The 26,532-nt window shown below is 40.0% G+C and overlaps 2 protein-coding genes across 6 annotated transcripts in view; both read left to right on the top strand.

Annotated features, from left to right (window-relative positions):
* Positions 1 to 21,459, top strand: part of LOC146469044 (mediator of RNA polymerase II transcription subunit 12-like protein) — a 44,661-nt gene extending 23,202 nt beyond the window's left edge. For 2 of the 3 annotated variants that reach the window (XM_085123658.1, XM_085123656.1), the window contains exons 23-40: positions 692 to 821; positions 1,663 to 1,887; positions 2,831 to 2,983; positions 3,751 to 3,899; positions 4,360 to 4,479; positions 7,931 to 8,002; positions 8,846 to 9,093; positions 9,255 to 9,387; positions 9,506 to 9,574; positions 9,732 to 9,850; positions 10,335 to 10,464; positions 11,698 to 11,868; positions 12,409 to 12,715; positions 15,881 to 16,253; positions 17,193 to 17,553; positions 18,074 to 18,290; positions 19,087 to 19,431; positions 20,464 to 21,459. In XM_085123658.1, the coding sequence (XP_084979784.1) occupies positions 692 to 821; positions 1,663 to 1,887; positions 2,831 to 2,983; positions 3,751 to 3,899; positions 4,360 to 4,479; positions 7,931 to 8,002; positions 8,846 to 9,093; positions 9,255 to 9,387; positions 9,506 to 9,574; positions 9,732 to 9,850; positions 10,335 to 10,464; positions 11,698 to 11,868; positions 12,409 to 12,715; positions 15,881 to 16,253; positions 17,193 to 17,553; positions 18,074 to 18,290; positions 19,087 to 19,431; positions 20,464 to 20,690 (3,549 nt within the window). In that variant the 3' untranslated portion in view covers positions 20,691 to 21,459. Of the gene's footprint in view, positions 1 to 691; positions 822 to 1,662; positions 1,892 to 2,830; positions 2,984 to 3,750; positions 3,900 to 4,359; positions 4,480 to 7,930; positions 8,003 to 8,845; positions 9,094 to 9,254; positions 9,388 to 9,505; positions 9,575 to 9,731; positions 9,851 to 10,334; positions 10,465 to 11,697; positions 11,869 to 12,408; positions 12,716 to 15,880; positions 16,254 to 17,192; positions 17,554 to 18,073; positions 18,291 to 19,086; positions 19,432 to 20,463 lie in introns of all 3 variants that reach the window. The other variant, XM_085123657.1, reaches the window with a different exon arrangement.
* A 591-nt stretch (positions 21,460 to 22,050) lies between these two features.
* LOC146469042 (chordin-like protein 1) overlaps positions 22,051 to 26,532 on the top strand; it is a 45,763-nt gene continuing 41,281 nt past the window's right edge. Inside the window, exon 1 of one of the 3 annotated variants that reach the window (XM_085123661.1) lies at positions 22,051 to 22,303. The gene's annotated coding sequence lies outside the window, so the exon portion shown is untranslated. Of the gene's footprint in view, positions 22,304 to 24,723; positions 24,859 to 26,532 lie in introns of those variants that run through there. The other 2 variants (XM_085123662.1, XM_085123671.1) reach the window with 2 other exon arrangements.

Below are 26,532 nucleotides of genomic sequence, written 5' to 3'. Positions count from 1 at the left end.
AGATCAAACTAGACTTGCCTAAGCCACGAACGAATTATCGCAAGCGTAGCTTTGGCTGCAGCAGGACGCTATTATGGAACGGCTTACCCTTCAATTTACGTAAATTAGACTCTCTTGAATGCTTTAAAAGGCAAATTGATCGACTTCACAACAATTGTCAGCCAGGCTCCCACACGCCGGACAATCTTGTAAAACAGTACTGCTATTAAGGACGGTGCCTACTATTGTTACTGCGCATACGTTCTGCGCATCGCGAGATACTCGGGTTTCCTATGGGTGGTGCCTAGTAATACAGGAATATTTTTGCACGGTTTAAATCTATACGGAGAAAGCAGAACTTACCAAATGCTTTTGGTATCTCAAAAGAAAATTGGGGGTAACCATGCATTTTTCAGAGATAATTAAGCTTCAATTTAGGAAAAAAATCCCATACATTGCTTTATATTTTAGCGTTTTTTAGAGATATTATTGCTTAATTATCTCTGAAAAATGTGTGGTTACCCCCAATTTTCTTTTTGGATTCCAATAGCCCTTGCTGAGATCTGCTTTTCCCGCATAGTCATAAACCGCACAAAAATACTTCGGTATTAGTAGGCACCGTCCTTAAAACGTTCTTATTATATTGTAACGCTGACGAGTCTACCGTATGTGATAAATAAAGTATGTATGTATTGGTTGATCTTGTTGACAGGTGGGTGATTTATCAATTCACGAGTCAGTAGCTACATTTACGGCTTTGCTCATTGCACGGAGTTGCTTTTCATTGGAGGATGTTATCTATCACGTGGCTTTACCATCACTTTTAGCCGCGCTAACATCTGGTGAGCATCAACATGCTTTGCTTCCTTATTTTGTTTTATTTTTTCCTCCCTCAGGATCCTACACATACAAAGACAAAAGATAATTAGAAAGATTCTCAAAACGCTGCTTATTTCACTTTTAGTACAGTAGAACTTCCTCTAGTGAATGCTTGCTGAAACCAGCCTGAAATAAAGATTCAAAAATTGTGATTTTTACATGCCATACATTTCTTTGTAAACATTGTGCATATACCACACATTGACATTCAAATCCTAGCAGTATGCAGGATGTTTGTCCCATGAACCTAGTTTAATAGCCTTCGCTCCCAAGAGTCCCCTGTATTTCAGTGGAAGAGCATCCGAAGTAGTAATCAGAAGGTCTTAGGTTCGACTCTTGCTTGGAGCACTCGGATTTCCTTTTTCCAAGTACAGGTATGCCTGTGTCACTCACCTAAATAATACATCATTCCCATTGATACTTTGTGTTTCAAAATGTGGTTGCTTTGAATATCTGGGGTACTCTATTGTGACCAGGTAGTCTCTAGGCAGTATACCACTCCCGTGTCTGGCTATCCACGTCACCCAGCCGTAAGCCCTTACACAATGTCTTCTAGGCACCTGTCACAAACAACCCAGAAATTACCATGAAACTACCACAAGATCCAAGATGGCCATGCTAACACACCCTAGTACCCTGAAGGTGCGCTCTCTGCCTTTCTCCAGGCATGTACTTTGACGCTGATACCACTGACCACAGGACAAGCAGTGGCTGTTCTTTGTTGTTAATTTAGTTAAATAATACGTTGTAGTGCGGTAAAAAATTTCATGTTAACCAAATACCCTGTGTTTATTATTGTATTAGGTGTTGAGAATCAAGATGCCGAACCTGGTGCAAGATTGACATGCCACTTGCTGCTTCGGCTCCTGGATGAGTCCACAGACCTCATGTCACATGACCACTCGTCAGCATTGAAGTTTCCATTCAGAACATCCCCTGACCATCATCTGTTATCAGCTGCACATGAGAGCATTCGGTTTGGTGCTGTCCTGGCAGTTCTTAAGGCAATGCTTAAGCTGTCTGAAGCAGGTATGTATAATCCTCAAAGCATTGTAGGGCTCGAGACTAACTGTAGCCAACTAGCCACAGACTGGTTAAAATTCAGTTTTGGGTAAAAGGTTTTGTACTTTTACTCGCCATTTTGCCTAGTAAAAATTGTAAAGCACTGGAGTGCTGGACAGAAAACAAAGATGAAACTTATTTACTAATCACAAAAGCAAATCAAAGGAAGAAGACCCACGTTCGCTGCTTTTTGTGCTGCATGCCAAGTGTTGAGGCTTTTTCATGTTAAGGTCAACTTGAAAGTTCCATCGCAAGTAACGCAATTTGTATAAGCAGTGAAAAAACCTTTGAAGTTGTGGGAGATTTTCTTTATAATTATAAGACGTCTAGTAAAAAATGTCTAAATTTGCCTCCCTCCCCTTCTCGTAAAACGAATTTGTGAAACTGCGGCTTATGAAAATTTTGTTTCGGCTAGTGAAATCAGACATGTTACTAGCCACTGGGCTAGGGAGCTAAAAAGTTGGTCTTGAGCCGTGGCACTGAATTCTCCGATTTGATATTATGATGGGCAAAAAAAATTCAACTGAGAGAGACAACCATACGGATTATGACTTTCAAAATAGTGAAACATGTGAGGAGTTGAAAGTTCTTGTTGCTAAGACAATCGAAATTTTGTAAAGAAAAATTAATAGAGACAGACGTGTAATCTCAGAGCAGTGCGCCATGTTTATGGTCAGGATCTACAAATTCTTCGAAATTAGATAATCAGAAAATATAGGTGACATTTTGAAGAAATTTGAAGAACTGGCGTAAAACCAAGCCTCAAATTGGAGAATTACGTCCACGAAATGTCTAGACTGGCCGGCCAGTTCTAACAAACGTAAAGTGCCCTCAGAGAAGGAAGATGTAGCCCGTGCAATTTTGTTAACTGATTGCATTGTTTCCTCTGTTCTTTTCCTTTATCTTTCAGGCAGGGCAGGTGATGGTGGTTCAGCCAGTACTAGTGACTCCACTCGGGATGATGCATTCCGCAGTCTGTTCTCTAACAGGCTGGATGACTTCATGGACAGCACCTCCAGTACTGGCGACATCTTTCCTCCTCCTTTGGCCTCTAGTAGATCAGGTGCGTAAGAAAGGCCGCCAGGAGGCAGTGTCTTAAGAAAAACACAGCGTCCAAATACGGCTTTCACTTTTGTTACTGTTTACCCTTTTAGACCCAGGATCAAAATGTCTATTCTCCGTACCCTTCTCAATACATTTTTTTATGGTACTGGTAGCGAGAATTTCTTTAAACATCAAAACATTTTATCTTCAAGTGATCATTTTCGTCATTCTTTAATATGACTTTCGTGTTTGATTTAACACTGATATTGTAAGGAGAATGTAGCTGCTGATTACTATTGGGGCTTTTTTGAAGGGTTAACATAGAAAAGCCCAGAAAAAGGGTGCGTAATCATCCTTTTGAAGTCGCAATGAGATATCCGGTAATCGTTTTTTACCTGGCTTTAAAATTCCACGTTTTCAGATGGCTGAAATGTAGGAGAGAAAATTCCACATGGAAAACATTTTCACGTTCACAACAGGGCTCGGTTGTTTGCAAGCCAGTTGATGCTAATACCCGATTAAAAATTAACCAAGGCATCTCGTTTATTAGAAATGTTTTTAAAAGCTAATTTGAGCTGGTGGTAAAGAACAGTCTAAGTCAAAACTGAGGAACAAAAATCTTTGCGAAGAGTCTACATTGATTAGTAATTAAACTCGAATCAAAGTTCACGTTAACCCAGGATTAGCTTAATCGGACTTTGAAAAACTGGGCCCAGGAGTAGATTGGATTAAAAATATATCTGTCATATACAAGAGAGAGTAAGAGGATTGACTTGATTTTCTCAGCTATGGAGACTTCAAACACTAGTGCATTTGCTGGCTTTGCACTGCAAGTAATCTGTCGGCAGGAATGGGTGAGAGAGAGATGCCTTGAGGATCCACAGATGGTTTGTTCCCCTGAGCAGCTGTTAGATCCAGCGATATCTCCAAATCAGGTAACAATCTCTGAAGAAGGTAGCTTCCTTTAAATAAACTGCATGTAAACTCCTTTTTTGCAATTTGTCACGGGAGTTTTGTACTACAACTAAATGGTCAACATACCATCAGAATTTGGTTTTGTATGGTTTTCTCTGCTTTTACGAACTTGAATATTTCAGTCATTTTATGCTGGGTATCCTGTGATGGACTAACGTCTCATCCAGTGGGAGTAGCAATACTCCAAGTCACTTCATGCTGGATATCATGTGATGGACTAGCATCCTATCCAGGGGGGAGTAGTAATACTCCTAGTCACTTTACGCTGGGTATCCTGCGATGGACTAGCTTATGCAGGGCAAAAAGTAGTATCAGGAGCCCTGGTAGGATTACTAACCTTACTTCCGGCCGGTTTCCGGAAATGAGGTTAGCTTTTTGCGTTAGACCGCTGTTCAGTTCTACTGCCCCGTTTCCATTTAGGCAAGAAAGTTGCTGCATCTCATCTGCTATCCTGCTGGTGTCCCATCATCCATTGGTGGCCTTGTTGCCAACAGCAACGATATGGAAACAGTACATGAAGCTGCAAGCCGGATACTACAGGTCAGTGGTTTGGATTCAAGTTTAGTTTTGTGAAGCTGTGGTGACATTTTGAGTGAATTTTGTTTTTATCCCCCAAACATACAACATCGTTTTTCAGCCACGTAAAATGTACTTCAACCCACGGAAAAGCTGCCTAAAATCACAGTCAACAACAAGTAATACACTTTACTTTGAGAGATGACTGACGGTAAAGTCGACCAGAGTTTAGATTCAATTCTTATCTTTAACTTGAATCAGGCTTTAGCAAGTGCCTATCACCCCTACCCAATTCCTTTCATTCTCAAAAGTAGACCTAGAAAGTAAGCCAAAACAAGCAAAATAATGAGATTTGAAGTTATTCTCGATTTTTAAAACGCGATCGAAATCACAATTTCCGAAGTTAAAACCGCGCCATTAGAGGACTGGCACTAGTGAGTTGTGACGTCGACCCGGTATCTCGATAACAAGGACAGTAGTGAGTCGGAGTGAATTCTACTTGAGCTGTTTGGGGTTTCTGCCCGATTTTTTAGCCCAAAAGCCGAACACTGACACCAAATCCGAGCAAAGCTACAACTCAGATGATTCAGAATTTAACTACAACCGTGGCTACGTGATTGACGCGACGATCAAGCATGTAAAATAGGAATGAAAGGCCTACACAACTCCTACTCGCATGTTTAGCGCTTCTATCGCAGTCTTTTGATCAATTTAGCTTCTTGTATGTTTACAGCGGGTTGGCATGACGATTTGAAGGATTTGTGTGATAATCATAGAACAAAATCATGTGCTTAACTGTAGCATGTTTTGTATTTTGATCTCAAAGGACATTTTGGGTTTAGAGTTCTGCGTTTAGCGCCTGTTTATTTCACCTCTTGTTGTTTCTGTTTAGCCGCTGTCGTTCTTATGCTATTTCATTTTACTAGTATTTAGATCTAGTTTGGCTTGTTTCAGTTCGCGATCCGGTGACAGTTCAGCTTCTAGTTAGGATTGAACCGTGTGATAATCTTTAACCTCCGAAAGCGACCGCTATTGTCGTTATCTTTGTTAGGATTCAACTGTGTAATTACATCAGTTTATCTTACAGCTTTTGTATTGCGGGGCCCGGCCATTTGTTTTTGTGGCAAGATGTTGCGTCTCTGATCGTTGCTATTTGTTTTTTGATCCTTTCTCTAGCACTGTAGATTTCTTCGAGAGCTATGCAATGCGTGAAATTGAGGGCTTAAGTTTGTTTAGTTACGGCTTCGTTTTTGCATGACCCTTTGCATCTCCTCGCTTCGCTCCGCTCTGAGTTTTGTGCTGGGGAAGCTTGCTATTTTCTAAATATTTGAAATCTTTCGGTTTTAAAGAATATTTTACTAGGGCCCGAGGGAAGTGTAAATGAGCAAGACTTTTCCTATGAACAAGAGGCTTGCCTTTTGTCAACGAAACCACCACATCAAATTTTACTTCGCGGCAACATGCGGACCGCTGAGGAGACATTTTTCGTGGCGTAAATATAAGCTTGTTCAGTTGATATTTTACCATTTTCAAATTGTATTTTAGCTCAAATTGGTCTGGTAGTAAGAGAGGTAAAACCGCACAACGTTTGGAAAGCCGTTGCGTGTGTTGTTTTTCCAAATATCTCGATTTCCAGGTAAGAAAAGCCGACCTTTTGAGCAGTATGTCAATCGACCGAGATGTTCGATTGACTCTTTACCTCGTTCTTCACAGACAAATTCAAGGCTGAAGCATTTTTAAAAAGAATGATCTGTTTTTCTTGGAAAGGCTACTCCCAAATTTGTACACGTGGAATTGAGAAAGGAAAAGAACTAGCTTTATTATTTAACTGTGGCCCTTCATCCGCTCGCCAACAGACAACAGTCTCAGAAGTAAAATACTCCATTCGCCTCTTCGCATTCTTGTGAGTCTAGACCAGTTATAAATTAAAATAAGTTTACTATTTCAGTAGGTTTGTTTTGGCTGTACCTATAAGCTTAAATAAAAAAATGGAAACATTTCTTACCGCTCGTTCGCGGCGAGGTTTGGCAATGGTTTAAATCAGTACACCCGGACTTGTGGTCACCGCTTTAGCATGAGCAGTTGGCGTCACATTAATACCGATATCATCTCGTTTCAGTCTTGAGAGGATTGGCTTGTTACTCACTTAATCAATAACTCAGAATCGACGCATGAAGTCGTCGTTCGTGAAGTGCTTGGAGCATATTGACAATTTTCCAGGTTGGCCCGCTTTTGTTTCATGAAATCGATCTATTTCTTTCTGCATCTCCTTGCTTCATCATTATCGAACAGTATAGCGTGCGGAACTATACCCTTCTACATAACTGAGAAGGCAGCATATTCACCTACCACATACCTTCCTGGCACATTCCAAGTTCAGTACAGAGAATGTAGTGACAAATGAGCAAATGCTCTGTGGCTGAGATACCGGGTCGACGTCACAAGCTTGTTAGAACCCAGTCTCTCAACTGCTCCTTTTTGTATTCAATGTGGCGGAAAACGGCCTATTTTGGGCGATTTTGTCGTCCGATAAAAACAAAACGAAACATGGAATACGACTTATTTCTTCGCAAAGCGTCTTAGACATGCATAAATTTTCGAAATTCAATAAAACTGTGTAAGGGTGATAGGCACTTTAAGTAATATATCAAACACGAGAAGGTGTGTTTCATCAGATATCCAAACACTAAGAAGTAGGTAGAAAAAAACGAGGCACAGCAGAGTTTTTTTTACACGACTTCGAGGTGTTTGGATATCTGATAAAACACACTTTCGAGTGTTTGATATGGCTTCTCAAATGATCAATAATTCTTGGAGAAATTCAAGGCTAAAGTTGGCAAGACTGTATGGTAATTAGGAACACATATCCAATCCACGGTCACAGTAGTGATTTTCTTCGTTTCCTCTTGATGAATTATTAATGAGTTTGAGAAGGAGGCGTGAAGTGAACGTCCTAAATTAAAATTTTTAGGGTTCGTGGAGAGTGTAGAATTCTTTTAAAAGTATGAAATCTGCAAACTAGTTATCCCGACCTGGAAAAGGTATGGGAAGTGACACTATAGAGTCGTGAAAATGGAAAAAACTGTGTGGAGGTTTTTCAAAGCTGAAATAAGTGCTTTTAAAGTTGCTAACACGAATCCTTGTCAGCGAATCAAATTCCATTTGAATTTCGTCACATCCAAAATGTTCAATCGCAGAATCATGAGAGCTATCTCTCTACCCCACTTCCTGCCATAATTATTTTGCGTGTGATTTGACTCATAACCTTCAGCCTGGAAAAAGAAACTAAAGGTTTAGAAAAAGTAAAGACAAAGTCTTGAATTTTGTATGCAAAATTTATACGAATCCTGAAATTTGTGTTGCAATGGCAATAAAAACTGAATTTCTTTGACAGTTGTTCCCAAACATAGGACAATGTGGTCCTTTATAGATTACTGACCTTAAACCATTGTCATGTTTATTTTTTTTCCTGCAGAATCTGGATCAGTGGTCCCTGCGAAAGTCTTGGCTGGAATTGCAACTCATGATCAAACAGGCTTCCAAAGAGGTACCTCAAGATGTCCCATTTGTATTGGACGGTTTGGTCATTGGGATTGTTAGCAAAAACAACAGTGTGTTCCTTGGTCGAATCCAGAAAGACGGGTTTTGATACCGCAGATTTTCGGTTGTGCAGTTTTCCAAGGAAATCCAAGTCCAGAAAAGGATTGTAACTAATTGAAAAGTCACTCTAGCAAAATAGCGGCGACCTTACACCGTTTTTTAAAGTTTCATGTTAATGACCGAGAGAACAAAAGAAATCGAACAATGTTCCTACACACAAAAAACACTGGAGCTGCAAGTTATCCCGGTCCAGTGAAAATAGAGCTTTGAACGAGTGCAGGTCTACTGGAAAAAATAAAAAAACAGTCCGAAGAACTTGAAGAACCCTTGGCAGTTGAACACGTCCATCTCAAAACCATGAAATCTGAGTTGGGTAAAATCTATCAAATTCTTCCTCAGGATGGATTTAAGGGATTTGAAATCCATTTTTGGGACGGATTCACCCAAAGAAACAGACAATCAATTATTGAATCCAAAATCCATATTTGGGTTTTGATGAATCGAACCCATGCTTAGTCAGCCCAGAAGACATGATCTCCTTAACCCTTGCACGGTTCCATTGTCGAGGAAAAGTTAGGAAGAAAGAGGCATTCTTTTTACAAGGTTAGGAAATATTCTGGGAAATCCTTATCTCCTTCTGGGCAAGGTCCTTTGGTTTCAAAAACATGCAATGATCATTTGGTGGTACGCCTGTGACTCTGGCCCCCATCTTGAATGTAGTACTGAAGACCGCCCAGATTGAAGAATTTTCTCTCAGTATTATTGCTATTAACAAAATAACGTGTTGCAGCAAACGGGACCACTCCTGGATGCCATCGCCACCAGTGCCATGAGTGTTTTTGTTCAGCGGCATGACACCACGCCCTTAGCAACAGCCCATAGCAACCAAAAGTCTGTGGTGATAAAGGGTCCAGAGTGGCTGGTTGCTCCTTTGATCTCCAAACTGTCCAACTCGGTACAAGGACGCCTCCTGAAAGCTGCCGGTGAAGTACTGGACACTAAACAGTGGTGGAAAGAGCATTCTGCAAAGTCTTCTGTGTAAGAAGCATATATTTTGTAAACAGAGAATATTGTTATTGCGTTCGACGTAGAAAGAACCCACTCCTAATACAGATTGGAGTCGAGATTGTATGGGAAAACGTTGATTTAATGAACGTACGTTGAATTGAATTAATAATGATATTCATTTGTCTCCCCAGACCAACCCTGGTTCACACGCAGCCTTTCCTGTCGCTCGTTTTAGCCTGCCTCAAGGGACAAGAGGATCAGAGAGAGGGACTGCTATCTTCGATACACCGTCAGCTTACCCAGTTACTCGCCGCTCCTGCTGAGGTTTGCAAGCTTTCTATCCTTAAATCCACATGAAATCGAAAACAATAACACTTGTTTATCACTGAAGTTCTCATAATGTAATATAACCTAGCACGATACTGTACTTTCTTTCTTACAGGAGAGGTGTCCTGTTGATTTAAAGGGTAAAGAGGTTCTCCAGGAGGCCTTACATCTGCGAATAAGCCTGGTTAGTCTGCTTATTGTACCGACATTATATTGATAAACCTACAATCTTGGACAATTGAAATAAAAAATTGAGACCAAGAGTTAAACACCGACTGTTTGGGTGGCCTGTGGCTAAGGGCCCCTCAACTATTTCATTATTTTGTTTCTGTATTTATCAGCTTGGCGCCATGTTTGACACAATTCAACGCAGTAGCCAGTTGTCAAGTGACTGGGCTACACTTCTGTTCCAGCTCGTCAGCTCTGGGACAATCACCGCGGACTCGCTTCCTACAAAGAAGTAAGTGAAGATTTGTCCGTACATGAAGCAATCGAAACGTGAAGCCAAAAACTGCAAAACGTAATTGCTAAGACGTAATTGGATTTTTGACTTTGGATGGGTTCAGCTTGGTTGTCTTTTTATGAAAGGTTATTGGCTCCGTCTCCCATTGAGGACAATACACCGTCAATTCCGAATATAAGCCCCTCTGAAAATAATCCCACCGAAATCCTCCTAAATCTCTGTCACAAACGGTGAAGCCCTGCAATGTTACGCCCTTGTACGGCTAGGGTTATATCGGCCAGTTTAGTACCGTTTGAAACGCAAAATTTTCTCTAGTCGTAAGCTCCCCCGAAAATAAGCCCCCATCAAAGTCCTCTGAAGGAATGTAACGTCAGTCAACCAATAATCTAGCTTAGCATTTACTGATGTCATTGTCAGTGTCATCATAGAGAGTTCACGGCCTTTCTATTTGATAAATTGAGGGAGCATTTTGTTCTTGCAGGGAGTTGTTGACAAACGTGCTGGACATGGTATCAGTACTGATCAGTGTTGTTGCCAACACGGAGTCAACTCACGGTCAATCTGCAGATGAAAGCAGAAAAGCGGCTTTTGTTCTCTTCAAGAAGCTCAAGGTGAGATGAGATACTTCGTTTTAACACCATATGCTGAACATTCACTGAGATACCAGGGGCCATATACTAGTATTAAGTCAAAACGTGGTAGTAAACTCAGAACACTGCCAAGCCTCAAAGCGTTCAAGGCACAAATAGTGATACACCACATGGACCTTTCAAGTCACGTAGATAATAACAGCAGTTGCTGTAAGGCTGTAAACTGTGCAATGTATGAATGATGAATATTGTGGACTTGTTTTAGACTGACTTACTTTTATTCTGACGCGTTATGAATAATTTTAGTATTTTTAGATTCTGCAACTTATGAATGTTTTAGATTTGTTTACTTCTGTAAATAGTTGTAGTATCTTAGATTAGTTTGTAGTAGAAAGGTGTCGTCAATTAACTTACCGTTTAGCTAAATACATCGACAGGTTAATTAAGTTTTTATTTGTAATTTTGATATGAAACTTATTGTAACCCAGTCCCTCATTGATTGATTAACAGTATGTAATTCTTATAGTTGTACAATTGTAACCACATTGTAATTCAGATTAACTGCGATGATGATGGAATTTAACTTCTTTATTATTATTATTATTATTATTATTATTATTATTATTATTATTATTATTATTATTATTATTATTATTACTATTATTATTATTATTTATTTATTTATTTATTTATTTACTTATTCAAGGTGTGTTTGAATCAAAATTTTGTTGAAATTGAAGGAGCAGTGTCACCCTTTGACTTGCCAAAACAAATACCTGTTTTGATGGAAACGTTAAAAGAATGGTTCAGTTGTTTTTCCACAATTACGCTACTCGTGCACAGAAACTATTGTTGATATCTTTGGCTGCGGATGACTAGGATGGAAATGGATTGCAACTTGAATAAATTGGCCAATTTTTTTCAAGTTCTTTCCGTGTATTTTGAAGAAATCGCTAAAATCTGATTACAGTTTGTTGTTCCTCTGATAAATCACTTAGTATAATGCGTTTTCCTGTAAAATATCCACGCAATTTAACAATCCAACCTCTTGGTCTCGGTTTTCTCTCGTTCACGCCACAGCGATACCTTTTCAAAGGTCACTGCGCAGATATTTTATAGTTGTCTTCTTGTTGTATTTTATTGTATTTATCTTCTCCTTGCATCTTATTCATGTAAAATATGTATAGTGCAAAATAATGCAAAATAGTGCAAAATAATAAATAAATCTAAAATCTTTGCTATTGTTATTTTCAGCGCGAGTTTGCTGGTAAAAACCCTGGCGACATTATGCAACAGTGTAAACAACTCCTTCCCCTCCCTTCCCTCTCACATACCGTGTTCACTGTCTCCCCCGTGAAAGAGACACAAGGGACCCCCGGACAGGCTGCAGACAAGCTTCCTACGGGGGGAGGGACAAATTGTCAGGTAATCCTTATGATAGATATCTTGTTTGTTGGGCTAACGTCTTTATGATTTATTTAATAAAATACAAATCAAATTTACCGTTTATACGAATATAAAAATACGTGTTTGTTTCTGAGCGAGCATTTCGTTGGTATGTGTATTTGGTTACAGTGTCTAGTGGCATGAAATAATCTTGAGTACCATTGTTCTTCTTCCTCCCACGCACGCATGCGCAGTCTTTAAATTTTGCTCTGTGATTGGTTAAAGAGATTCGCGCCACTTTTCCAACATAATACAAGTAAGAAAGAGCCAGTCGTACTTACGCGCACGCGTTTCCACACCTGTCTGGCCAATCACAACACAGGCAAGCAATATAATGAGCCAATCAGAACTCGAAGAAAATACACGTAAATGACCACAAACCCGGCGGAGAGAAGGCTACCAGACAGGTTGCTTTGGGTTTGTTTTACGCTACGCTTTCGAACACCGCGCGTAATGAAAAGAAGAAAACAATAGTTTTATTTTCTGAGCAGTACTATTTCTTCGTGATCATATCAACAGGGGCTTCAAATAACTGGCAAACAAAGAATCAGTGCGTGGGACCTCATGGAGGGGTCCAAAAACCCTTCACCCCTCTCATGGGCGTGGTTCGGTGCGGTGCGAATTGAGCGCAAACCCTTGAGGTATGAACAGGATTTCCGTCGACTCCTGCATCACACGCACCCAAGGCGGCGTCCGCTCAGTTATTTTCTCACGCCAGAAAAAGAGGAGGAGCAAGATGAAGAAGATGATCGAACCGAACCAGAACCTGCCACAGGAGAGAGGTCCAGTCAACCATCTACTCCTCAAACACCAGCTGATGCCAAAGGTACAAACTACTTTAACGCTTTATAGACGGTGCCTACTAATACCGAAGTATTTTTGTGCGGTTAATGACTGTGCTCTAAAAGCAGATCTTAGCAAGAGCTATTGGAATCCAAAAAGAAAATTGGGGGTAACCGCGCATTTTTCAGAGATAATTGAACATTAATATCTCTAAAAAACGCGAAAATATAAAGCAATGTATGGGATTTTTTTCCTAAATTGAAGCTTAATTATCTTTGAAAAATGCATGGTTACCCCCAATTTTTTTTGAGATACCCAAAGCATTTGGTAAGTTCTGCTTTCTCCGTATAGATTTAAACCGCGCAAAAATATTCCTGTATTAGTAGGCACCACCCATAGGAAACCCGAGTATCTCGCGATGCGCAGAACGTATGCGCAGTAACAATAGTAGGCACCTCAATATCTACATCCATATTCTCTTCACTGCTGCCTCTATATTTCTTTTAGTACTACTAGTTCGGAGAATTTGAGTCAACATCGAGCATTTCATCCATGGTGATTTTTTCCTTTTTTTCTCGTGAACTGTTTGTTTGACTGGTCTCCACTGGGGCTTATATATTCCCTCGCAAAGCCTCCATTGCAAATTAGATCCAGTTCTAAAGTAACATCTTCTAAAATTACTATATATTATTTCTAATTACTATATTGTAAACTCCAGCCCCAACGAGGTTTTTTTTCACTACGCGGGATGCAGTCATAGACTGCAGCCTGTGTTGTAAAACCAGCAGCGTTGTGTTTACTTTTGGTAGTCACAAATTCCAACTTTCGCTGTTGTGATTGGCTAGTTTCAGATAGCCGTTTGTTAGCTCGGAAAATGTGTAAACTCCACCAATAGGATTTCAAGAAATAAATAGGACGCAATGTCATCGGGCACCATGTGTGCGTACGTCATCCTTATGTCACTCACATTATGTTCGCTTTGAACGTGAAGAGGAACGAGCACGTCTCCTTCAGGCTTCTCTCTGGACCTTTTTCTCGTTTGGGAACAGTAAGTATTCACCTGTAAAAAGGTATTCTTATCTCTTACAGCTTTCATCTTGTCTTTGTAGTCGTTCAAATGAAAGGTGTGCGAAGTTTTGTTGAAGATTTAGGCCGATGTTTTCGTCGATATTCGGTGCCGAGCGAGCGAGTAAACAACACTCGGTAAATAACAATGAGCTCCATTTGGAGATACAAAGGCCCTTTAAGGGAAAATTTGAGCCTCTTCGGAGGATAAGTGAGCCTCTTCGGAGGATTGAGGAGCCTCTTATTAAGAGGCTTAATGAGAACTATTGTAAGATGATTCAAATGCCCGTCTGCGAGATCAATGAAACCGAACTATGACGAGCGAGAAAACAACACTCGCTGTTTAACAGTGAGCTCGATCCATATGGAGATACAAACGCCTTTCAAGGGAAAATGTGAGCCTCTTATGAGGATAAGTGAGCCTCCTCGGAGGATTATTCAGCCTCTTATTAATAGGACAGATGAATATTGTGACATGATTGAAATGCGCGTCTGCGAGATCATTGAAATTCTTCGAAGGTGCGGGCGGAACAACGAATACAAGACTGTTGCCCAAAGTTGCATCGAAATGGAGCGCTGTAATGCCGTGATTCAGCCGGTTAATCAGAAAAATAAATTAAATTTTGGTGGGATTGTGAACGTAGCACGTGCTTTTCAAATGGTTATACCTTTCATTGACCAAGAAGCTGTTAAGCTGTGATGAGTCAAACTTTTGGTAAAACTACTGTCAGAACGTTTGATAAATGTTTTTCAGATTCAAGTAATGTTAAAGTAAATGAAACTTCGATGTATATGCACAGATTTAGTGTGAGAGGACTTAGAAAACGATCGAAAGTCAACCATGTGAAAAGAAACAGGGAGCCGTCTAGATTACCTGTCAAGAAAGTTTACTCTTAGCACGAGTCAAGCTCGAGCCCGAGTCAAGTTCTAGTCACGAGCAAAGTTCGAGTCAAGGTCCAACTTTTATTTTTCTCTTTTTTTCTTCCTCTTTTTCTTCTTCTTATGTCTTCTGGTTGTTATTCTCTGTATAATGATGTGCTTGTGATAAACGGAAAAAAATTAACTTTCAGAATTGCAACATTTTTTCGTTATCGATCGCTAGAGAGCCATTATCGCTGTGATTCACTGCTACTGTGGAAAGATATACGACATCCGTTAGTGTTCATAAATTTCCTAGGAAGATTAAGACCTGTAGTTGCATACACCTGAAGCAGAGATCGCATTTCCACGACTGAGAAAACGGACGGTGATGAAGTATTACCTGCCTGACTCAAGCGCCACCTTGTTGCGTTCACAGGAAACCGAGGATAACATAGACTAGAATCTATACCCTTCGCGGGCAAAATGTGTTTATTATTATTATTATTATTATTATTATTATTATTATTATTATTATTATTATTATTATTATTATTATTATTATTATTATTATTATTATTGAGAATGATGATTATTCTAGAAAGTGACGCAGGCATACTCGGAAAAAAGAAATCCGAGTGCTCCTATCAGGAGTCGAACCCAAGACCTTTTTTCCGAGTATGCCTGCGTCACTTTCTAGAATAATCATCATTCTCATTCATTCACCAGGCTGAAAATATACCATCACATTTCTTTCATTATTATTATTATTATTATTATTATTATTATTATTATTATTATTATTATTATTATTATTATCATTATTATTATTATTATTATTATTAATAATTTGTGTGGAATATTTTAATAAAGAATTTTCATTATTAATTAAAAAAAAAGAATTATTATTATTATTATTATTATTATTATTATTATTATTATTATTATTATTATTATTATTATTATTATTATTCAATACGAATATGGTCTATTTTGAGGGGGCGGGTTGGCCTAGTTGTTTTGGCGCCGGTCACTTGAATCTGTTTCACGGTAGCCCCGTTTTCAAATCCAAGGCCACGCTTTGTAAACAACCAACTGGTTTGCCTCCCACCAGCTGGGATTTTTAACAAATGTTATGTTCAGTTTGTATATTTATTTAACTGATTTATAGTGCCCCCAATTAGCGCTACAGTGCTACACTTAAATAAAGTCATGTATTTATTTTTATTCAGTCGAGTAGCTTGCCTTTGAATTGAATCGTTTCGTCCATCGTTTGTTCTTGCAGGTGTCACGCCTTTGGTTGTTCCACAGGTGATGACAGCCCATACCATGAGTTCAGTTCATGGCATGCAGGCAAACATTCCCACGAACCAAGTCACAGTACCAGAAGGCAAACAAGTGAAGACTAAAGCCACGAAACGCATAAAGCGTCCTCCAAAACCCCCTGGCCAAACGGCAATTCCCAAGAAGCTTCAGCAGCAGTTCCTGCAACAACAGCAACAGCAATACCTCCAGACACAACAGACACAACAGACACAACAGCTGATGTTTGGCCAAACGACGCAGCAACAACAACAACAACAGCAACAGCAGGCGTTCTTTCAGCAGCAGAGGGGACTTCAAGGACAACCTGGACTGCAGCCTCAACAACAGCAAAGGTTGGTGGTTAAACATTGAGCTGTAAGAATTTTTACTTTGGAAAAGAAAGAAACGTACTTGCAGTTGAGCAGGCGAATGCCTTTTTTGGCGATGGAGGGAGAGAGAGAGCTAAATCTTTTAATAAAGACTTTTTAACCGTAGTTAACACTTTAAGCCCCAATAGTGACCTGCAGCAAATTTCTCCTTACATTCTCACTACTGTATCAAACGCATGGGTTATGAGAATAAAGGAATGATCAATGCAGAACAGAGAGAAGAATATACATGTTGGCATTGGAGCTTAACCTTTAGGTTTCACTCAATCCGGAAATCCCATCACAGCGTTGAAGTGCGCAGACTCAAATGTTTGAGATTTCTTTCGGGGTATTTAGGTTGTTAGGATGTTCATGAGGAAGGAGAAAATGTAATTTCTGACGGTATAGTGACTTAGGAACGAATTAGTCAGAAATTACTATTCTGATGGCACGATTGAGAGGTTTTAGTATTCTCAAGGGACAGTTTTGAGTATTAAATGTTTTATCTAGCTCAGTCAGTCTTCCTGTTCGCTGCTTTCAAATTTAGTTCAATTTTTTCTATGGAGTGATGGGTTTATTTGTACCATTGTTGTTGTCGGATGACTGACTGACCAGTCCTCAATAAACTATTTCACATTGAATGACTGGTGATAGTGTAGTAAGAATATGGATGGAGGAGAGTGTTGGATGAATTTTAGGTGAAATGAGAAAAATGAACAAGCAGACGAGAATCCGCCCGATTTATATACATACATCTGTGGCAGATGCTGCCGATTCTTTGAATCAGGCGGATTTTCACCACTCGCTGAGGAAAAGAAATCTGCCGACAAATTGTGACGTGGAAACTGGCCCCTGCGATTGAAGCCAGTAATTAGGCTTTTATGCCACCTGACCTCTGTAAACGTGTATGTGTTTCCTCTGAAGGTTGTCAAATCCGTCGGGCCCATTGAACGATCTGCGATCCATGCTTGGTTCCCACACCTCGCAGAACCCTCTCTCTCACCAGGCGCAAAGAGCAACTTCGTTACCAACTCAGATTTCCCCGGAGATTCTCCTTAGAATGAGACAGAAGCATCAGCAACAACAGCAGCAGCAGCAGCAGCAACAACAACAACAGCAGCAGTCACAGACAATGCAACAAGCGGTGTTCATGTCTCAACAGCCTTCCATTCTCAAACAACAGCTACAGTTAGGCCAGACACAACTGTCGCAGCAGCAACAGCAACAACAACAACAACAGCAACAGGCCAGTCAACAACTGAGGCATTTACCACAGGCTAACCAGGTATGCGACAACCGCTCTATGAGAGAATCTTTGTTGACGTCATTGTTTACATCGTTTAAATTATTCAACACATTGTAACACTGCCCAAATATGGTCATGGTGTACTGAATATTCCTTTGGCGCGCTGCACTTCAGCATTTCTCTATAAGTTACTGGAACTTTTTTCATGGAACAGTATAGCCTTTCAATGCGATCATTTTGCCATCATTTCGATTTGTCCTACTGTTTGAGTATAACGTGCCATTTAACAAGTCTTCCTGACACGGAATGTGTTACTAAACGGCATTTGAGTTGAAATTCTCTAACAATTTGGAATCAGTAAGTACTTGTCTACGTGGAAGCCGCTTAAGCGGTAAATTGCACGCACCCGCGGAGTGTGTGGAAAGCGCGGAGCGCGAAGTGAGCGAGTAGGTGCTCGCCTTGCGCGCGGGCCCGGTTTCAGCTCGCCGGCGTTTCGTCTCGTTATAAGATGTACTGATAATTGTCCGTTGTTTTCTTTATTTTTGCCCTTTTGCCTTAGCTTCAAGCCGTACAAAATGCTGCTCAAATGCATCCTAATCAACAATACACCTTCACTCAGCCCCAGCGCCCCCAGTCTTTGCCGATTGGTAGGACCCAGGTCACCACTCGACCCAATCTCGTCTCTACACCGTCAACACCGACAACCATGACTCTTCCTTCATCTCTTGCTGGCATGGTCACGCAACAGCAGCCCTTCAACACAGCTGCTTTTCAAGGTAGATTTAGCATGTCACTCAAAGTTACAACCGATTATCGTTAAATGATAGACTTCATTGGGTTTCCAGGGTTTATTGCTACAGATTTTTTCAAGGTTTCGGCAAAAGTTAGAGAATCTTGCATCGAATTAAGTAAATTCTTAATTGTGAATAAATGTCATTGAAAAGTCAGGAAATTTTATTTAATTTGGAGGAACGATTAATTTTGCAGGACTAGCTAACTTTTATTCAGTTTTTGAGATCTTGCTAGGCTGGTAAAAGCAATCAGTCTCATGTCGTTGGAGAATTTACTTTGAGGAAAAACTGAACATGCTAACGTGTTATTCAAATTTTGAAAACTGAGGGTATTGCATTGAAATGATGAAGAGACACGTGACAAATTGTGACCACTGGTCCGCGAGAAAAATTTCGATGGTTTTTAAACAGGAAATTCCGGTATAACAGGGCCTGGCCTGGCCTGGCCTGGCCTGGCCATTCTCACCTTCACTTGTCAATTTACCATCAGAACGTGAACAACTGACAAACAACATGGGCCTTTTTCTACAACCCTTACTTATAAAATTGACTTAATTTTTTTTTAAAGTTTTCGGAATAAGCCCGATTAACCGAATTAGAAACCGATGTCTGATATTACTGTGGTGATACGAGATTTTGAGGACGCTTGAGTCAACAACTTGCCACGACTAAACGGTGACTCAATTTTCATTTCACACACACAAAGGTGTGGAAGGAAGGAGGGGCTTGCCGTTTTATAGCAGAACGTCTTGTTTAAGGGACGAAGCACTTTTTTCTGCAGGCCTTGCAGTGTCGCAAAATCTCACAAGGGCTATACAACCCCAGCAGCAGCAACAACAACAACAGCAACAGCAACAATTTTCTTTAGCTGGTCAGCGGGCTATCCAGCCACAACCACAGGCCACGCTACAACATAAGCTGCCTGTTTCATCGGGCCATGCGCAGATGAACCCGGTCTCGCAAATGCAGCAAACGTTTCAATCACAGTACCAACAGAGCAATATCAATAGACAGCAACAACAACAACAGCAGAAGCAACAACAACAGCAACAGAGGTTGTTGAGCCAACTTCAACAACAGCAGCAGCAACAGCAACTCGTACGACAACTGACGAGACAACTCTCAGGTAAAGTTCAAACTTCGCATTCTTTTCGTACGGTACCTCTTTTTGCTATGTTCTGTGTATACGATCTTCCAATTCTTACTACTCAGCAGAGTACTATCATTTGTGTCTTTAGTGCTAGCGGCACCACATTTATTTGTACCCTTCACATGGTGACAAATTACGCTCACAATCGTGGTCGGTTCCGTCTTGTTTACACACGCAGGCAAAAAACCGCTCGAGTGCTTTATCCAACTGCTCAGGACGAACCGTCTCAGGGTTTTTCTCAAGGCCATTTTCATCACACCAGTTCTCAAAAGCCTTCACCCAGTTAATTGTGCTCTTTCGCGTATTTAGTTTTTCTGCAGCGTCTTTTAATGCCTTAACTTCTTTCATCCGTAGCATCTTTAAACCTGGACGCCATATAGGCACTGAGATATAGGAAACGTTGCCATGGCAATTTTGTAATTTCACATGTGAAATTATAAATTAACGCCGAAATTTCGCGCCAAAATTGAGGAGTAATTTGTCACGCATGATATTACCACCATAATCACTCACGACTTGCGCCCGTCTGGCCAGCAGCTTAGTCGGTAGAGCAACGAACGATCAAATCTGGAGGTCGTGGGTTCGATTCCCGCCGAGGTCGACGATTTTTTTTCTTATCTCCCATTTCCTTACTTGGGCTAACATTCGGAGGGAAATTCATGCGTTCCCTTTAGCTCTTTAACATACACTGCAGAGTTAATTACCTGATCTATCATTTGTTTCTTAAAGACGTCGCCTACTAAAACAAAAGTATTTTTGCCCGGCAGATAGACGTTTCATGCTGTCACTAATCCCCACTCTCCCTTCCCTCTATGGGTAGTTAAGAACATGGCGCTAAGAATAAAAATACGGTCCTCAATTATGCGAATATGAAAAAGCGTGCGAGAGGCAGCAAATTAACAACAACATTTGCTGATATTTCAAAACTTATCCGGGCTACGTCACTACCTATATTTTCATCGTTTTAGCCCCAAAACGACTTCCACGCAATCTTGTTTCTCTCTTCAGCTGGCCAAGAAATTTCTTTGCCACCGCAGTTTACACAGACTGCCGACATAGCTCTCCAAAGACAACTGTCCGCACCACCAGACATCGGGCTCTCTAGGCAGGTGCCTAATGCCCAGGATCTGGCTTTTACACGCCAGCTTTCGACCCCAGCTCCCCAAGATCTCACACAGCAGCCTCAGCAACAGCAGTATACAGGGAATCCACAGTACCAGGGGCCACAATTCTAAAGCAAAGAAGAGGGCGGTCGCTGGAGGAAGGCGGAGGGGATGGGGAGGTATTGGTGAACAAGTTGAGTGCTAACTCGGTCGAAGCCATCTTCCGGATGCGACGAACATCCAGGATAACATATATAGTAGTCGTTTAGTTTCAGAGAACGTTGGAGGCTCTCGTGGAGCGCGAACAGGAGGGTTTTTTTTTCCCTTCTCTTTCTTCTTCTTTTGCTCCTTCTGCCCAGAAACGTTCGCTCACTTCTCGTGATCGCTTGGAAGGGAAGTGACTGCTACGCAGGCTACGATGAACAAAGACCTCTTTCCTTCGGTCCCGGTCGTGCTTTGCGTAAATTCGGATAACAGAGTACTCGCATGGCAGTGCATTATTAAAGAAATCTTAACGAAGCAGTGGAATTCCACCGCAAAGCTTTTTTTATTTGCAATTCCATCAGACGAAGAAATGGCTGGTACATGTACGGTCTTTTCAAGTACGATTCCATCCATTTCAGCTGTAATTAAATTGTGATATGAACACGGTTTCACTTCAGGTTTGTCGAGTCCGTTTTTGTGAACCGAACCAAATTTTTGCATGAGTTAATTTGGAAGGACTAGAACGAATTATGATTAATTTTTTCAACAGCTTTTATTACAGTCTTTGCTACAGTGTAAATGTTAGCTGCATCGAAGACAGAAAGCTAAACGAAGATGATTGTAAAATAAAATATATTGTGTAGATACTTCATTAACACACATCAAGGTATCAAATAAAAATTATTATCTCGACAGAGCTCATTGTCATGAATGTTTTTTGTAAAGCGGGAAAACCGTTGGATGCCCTATGTAGAGTTGGGGGAAGGGTTGAATTTTTTTTCAGTCCCGCAGTTTTTATATTTGATATTGTGGGCCGTTCTTTTGGTCCTTTCAATATTGCTAAGTCCAGCTTTTTCAATTGTACATAACAATATTTCCCTTAAAACGTAATTGTAGTCAGGCCAGTGTGCAAGTACCATCATCATGATGATGGTACTTGAATATTTATCTGTCATTAAATAAAAACGCCATTTTATACACCGTTTTGAGGTGACATTGCGCCATTTTGAAAACGGAGCAGAAATGGTACTATTTACTTCTTTCTTAGCATGAAGACGCTTCAGCGAGAATAAAAATAGAAATGAAAATGAAGTTTCCACGTTGCTCAGAAAGGAGAAACCAGTACAAGTCACTCACCCAAAAGAAGGCAAGCGGTGTCGGAAAGCGCGGGAAAATCTTATCTGGAGGTGTCAAACATAAACCAATCAAAATGAAGAAAAATCCTCGTTAGCCAATCAGGACGCAGAGTTGGTTGCCGCGGCTTGCCGCGACAGGACTAATTTTTTGGCACAGTTTTTCTTTTTTGTTCGGCAACGTTTTGCTTCATTTAGAGGTTTACTTCCACAAGAAGGAAGGGTTTTTATGTCGTTTTAGGAATAATTGAAGCTTTTCTCTCTTCCTTAATGTTTTAAATTTTCACTATCAAAAGACATGGACGTCGCTTACGTTAATGCGGAGGAAACTGCGCTCAACGTGGAATTTTGGTTTTCATCCCCAACTCGGCGAAGGAGATTCAAACACAACATGTCGTATCGATGAAGGTAAGCTTAAAAATGCTTAATTAAGCTTGTTTTCGTTCTGGTCAAGACTTATTTCTAAGAGTAATTTAAAACAACAACAACTTAGTTGGGAAATTGTTAAATGTTGTCAATTTGTGTTTTTGTTTGTCAAAATTTTTTCGCTTGTGAGAACCGGCGTGAACTGATCCGACCTCGGTTGGAACTTTAAGTTTAAGCTTGTCTTCGTTCTGGTTAAGATATGTTTATTTTTCTTAGGGAAACTGAGTAAATTGCCGTGAATTTGTGTTTTCTTTTGTCAAACGTTTTGTTCAGCATTATGTATTGTGAGCTTTTGTTGAAATTTATTGGGTATTTGCCAGACTACCTTTTGGCATTGTCACGTACGCTTTTACGCTTTTATTGGACAACCTTTGTCGAAACAGCTGTATATAGCCTAACGTTTGTTCATGGCACTTCCACCAATCTACCATTGAAGGTTGCATGATAACTTTGATTTGTATCTTTTCAGATTGGAAAATTTTTATAACGCAAATCTTTTAGTGATTTTCTGGCGACATCAAATTCTTGTTTAAACTGTACTCATGATTTCGACGCGCGGGCCAGATGCGTAGTAAACATTTCCTTTTGAATGTCACGTACGCTTTTATTGGACAACCTTTGTCGAAACAGCTGTATATAGCCTAACGTTTGTTCATGGCACTTCCACCAATCTACCATTGAAGGTTGCATGATAACTTTGATTTGTATCTTTTCAGATTGGAAAATTTTTATAACGCAAATCTTTTAGTGATTTTCTGGCGACATCAAATTCTTGTTTAAACTGTACTCATGATTTCGACGCGCGGGCCAGATGCGTAGTAAACATTTCCTTTTGAATGTCACGTACGCTTTTATTGGACAACCTTTGTCGAAACAGCTGTATATAGCCTAACGTTTGTTCATGGCACTTCCACCAATCTACCATTGAAGGTTGCATGATAACTTTGATTTGTATCTTTTCAGATTGGAAAATTTTTATAACGCAAATCTTTTAGTGATTTTCTGGCGACATCAAATTCTTGTTTAAACTGTACTCATGATTTCGACGGGCGGGCCAGATGCGTACTTAACATTTCCTTTTGAATTATCCATTTATTTAGCCCTGTCTGACTTCATGTTGCCATGAATAAATTAGACATTCTGGGATGTTGTATTAACACTAAAAATGCAAAAACACACTGTTTAATATGGTAAGCAGATGCAAATTAAGAGAGCAATTTAAAATTAGTTGCAATTTTTCTCAAAATAATACGGACACAAAGCTACTGGGGAAACACAATAAACCATTTGAAAGAGCAATTCTATAAGCTACTCAAATTGATAATAACCTAAGTTTTTTATTTTAGAATGATTTATTTTTCAAAGTGACAGGCATACTCGGAAAAAGGAAATCCGCGTGCTCCTATCAGGAGTCGAACCTAAGACCTGCAATGTGCAATTTTTACGACCTGCTGAAAAAGGTTAGATTTTAGCCTTGATTATCCTTTGGTTAGTGGTAATTGCGCTTTCAGGCCGGAACAGAACCTAATGGAAGGATTAATTTTATCCCACTATCCGGTATAATGATTTAATCGTGGGGCCTGGATAATTATTTCCCAGATTAGATTATCATAGGGCACCATCGCAGATTAAATCATAAAATAGGGTGACAGTTGCATCGGATGAATTGTGTTAATTTCAGTTGCTAACGAATAAGTGCTTCAAAAATGACACTTTCGTTGAAAGCAAGTTGAAATTATAATCATAGTTGAGCGACTGGTTATGAAACCTTGCAAACTTCAGTTACTCGGCGGAGGCGGTAACAGACGTGCCGCAATTCACCTAACAGCGTTTTTTTTATTTTTTTTTATTTTTTTAATTTTACGTCCACCCACTTCTTGAATAATGAAATGTCTTAATTCTCTATTGATTGGAGATCAAATGCACTTCAAGAACATCCCTACCTAAGGGCTATTTTTTGTTATTTGTAGGCGTTCAAGGCGAGTAAACCGTAAAGATCACCTTCTGATAACTAGTTATAGATTATGGAAATCAGTGATATCTGGGCTACGTAATATGCTCTTAGTGTTTAAACTTGGATTTAAGCATTTTAGTGTTCTGACAGCTTAAACTGATTTAGTTCGACTGCCCACTTGAATTTGTTTTGAAAAGGTAGAACTAAATCCCTTTGGTTCTTTTAGATGCGAAACGAATCTTTTTAGATTTACTGATCGAACTGGCCGTGGATGAAATATAATTAAATTACGGTTAAATGTTTTAGCATTTAGACTTCACATCTACACCACCAGCATTTAGTTGAACTAGCCAGCCGGCAGAGCTTTTGGGAACGTGATGCATGCGTGCCCTGAGGCACATATCGGTTTTAACAATAGCCTGAAAAGAAGGGCGTAACCACTTCAACTCAAATTGGTTTCTATTTAGATATGACTCAGTCAAAAATCAGCGTTTTGTTTCTACAAGGATTTTGTTTAGCTACGGCTTCTACGCCGCGAAAAGGACAGGCTTTCCGACAGGAATATAATATCACCACTGAGCAGGTATTTCATTACGCTTATTGTAGTTTGTGAACTGTAAGACTGTCACATTTGGTCCTAACCTTGGAATTCCTAAGAAAACATTTGACACGTCCAAAATTGTATCTGCAAATCATCGTACAGCAGCCGGCTTTTATTTGAATAGTTACGCTTTCGAATTAAAACCACCTGGTACATGGCGCAAAACACAACAACGGCACCATAAGATTTCATATTCATGACCATGATCATGAGCTTTCAACGTGAACCTGAATAACTTAGCTTATAAAGGAGTCAATGCGTAAAATGTTACTCTAAGGTGTTTTAACCACTCAGGAGAACTTTGATTACATACCACCCCGCTGTAGTGCATGCACGACAACTTTGAGTGGAAGGTGGCAAAGTTAAAGTCTCAATTCTGGGATAAGAGCTATAGGACTTCAACATCATTTCAATCATCCCCATCTGTGGTGGTAGTTACACATCAATGATGTTTTATTTGGCCTCAATTTTTTCAATAAGGCCACAAATATTGCGTCAGTGCGTAACAATTAATTAAGGTCGCTACTGTAAAATATTCGACAATTGAAGTGTTTGACTTGATATATTTTTTGGCATCAAAAATCCAAGACAATATTGTCCCATTTTTGTAAATTTTAAATAGCAAAAAAGGTAGAGTAGTTGACCGTTTATCTCGAATACGTGGCAAGAAAACATAATGGTCGGCGTCAATTAAAGCAGAGCTCAACTGTTCAGTCTTAATCGTAAAACTTTAAAAAGGCATCTCAGGAAAACATAAGATACCACTAAAGGTGAACACAAAGAAGGGAGGTGAAGGGAAGCGGTACTTCCCCAATCTTACGTGAGGTTGGATGCTGAACTTCTGCTGTCTAACGAGTCTGAGCAACTGTTAATAGACAATGCACTCCTACATGCTGACGATGAGTTGCTGTGGAAGGTTTTGCTATACGACTTTAACGTACAGTAAAGTGAATCATTCAAGTTGATCTTGCGTTAATAGAGAGATTTAGCTTCGCGTTTACGGCTAACGCCAAACGGGAAACGTCAAGCCGCTGTTTGTTCTAAAATGCATAAACTTGTGTTTCTCGTACTCACTTCTTTCTTTTTCGTGTTTGCTCGATAGCTGTCGTCGACTGGGTGGAGATAAGCTTAAACCAAAAAAGCTTCATTGTTTTTCATCAAAGAGAAAATTTCAGCCTGGCGTTTGCCGTTTGCCGTAAACGCGATGCTAAATCTCTCTAATAAAGCTCCTTGACGTACGAAACATAGAGGTCATTTGTCTTTCTTTTGTCTCCTTAACATTATTACTCAGAAACTTTGCCTTAAATAGATGCAAGTCACTTGTTTCCCAAGAGGTCGTATTTACAAATAATCCGAGTCCGCCCATCATAAACTTCTAACCTCTCAGGCTATCTTTATCTTAATGACAAGCTCTGGTTCATGTTTGCATGAGCGGTGATATTTTACAGATGAACGCGTTCAAGGTCGTCGATTCTTTGGACAATGCCATTATCGGTCGTCACGTAGCCTGCGGGGAAGGAGATGATTAATTCTCAAGCATAATCAACCATTTCCTCCCTAATAGAATAAAAAAGCGATCAAAAATTTTGAAATGCAAAAAGAGAAAATTCACTTTCACCTATATGTAAACGCGGAATGTGTTTTTCAAATACACGT

The sequence above is a fragment of the Pavona decussata genome, unplaced genomic scaffold (assembly GCF_977016875.1).
Source record: "Pavona decussata unplaced genomic scaffold, jaPavDecu1.1 SCAFFOLD_127, whole genome shotgun sequence".
Classification (NCBI taxonomy): domain Eukaryota; kingdom Metazoa; phylum Cnidaria; class Anthozoa; order Scleractinia; family Agariciidae; genus Pavona; species Pavona decussata.
This window is presented reverse-complemented; position numbering and strand designations above follow the sequence as displayed.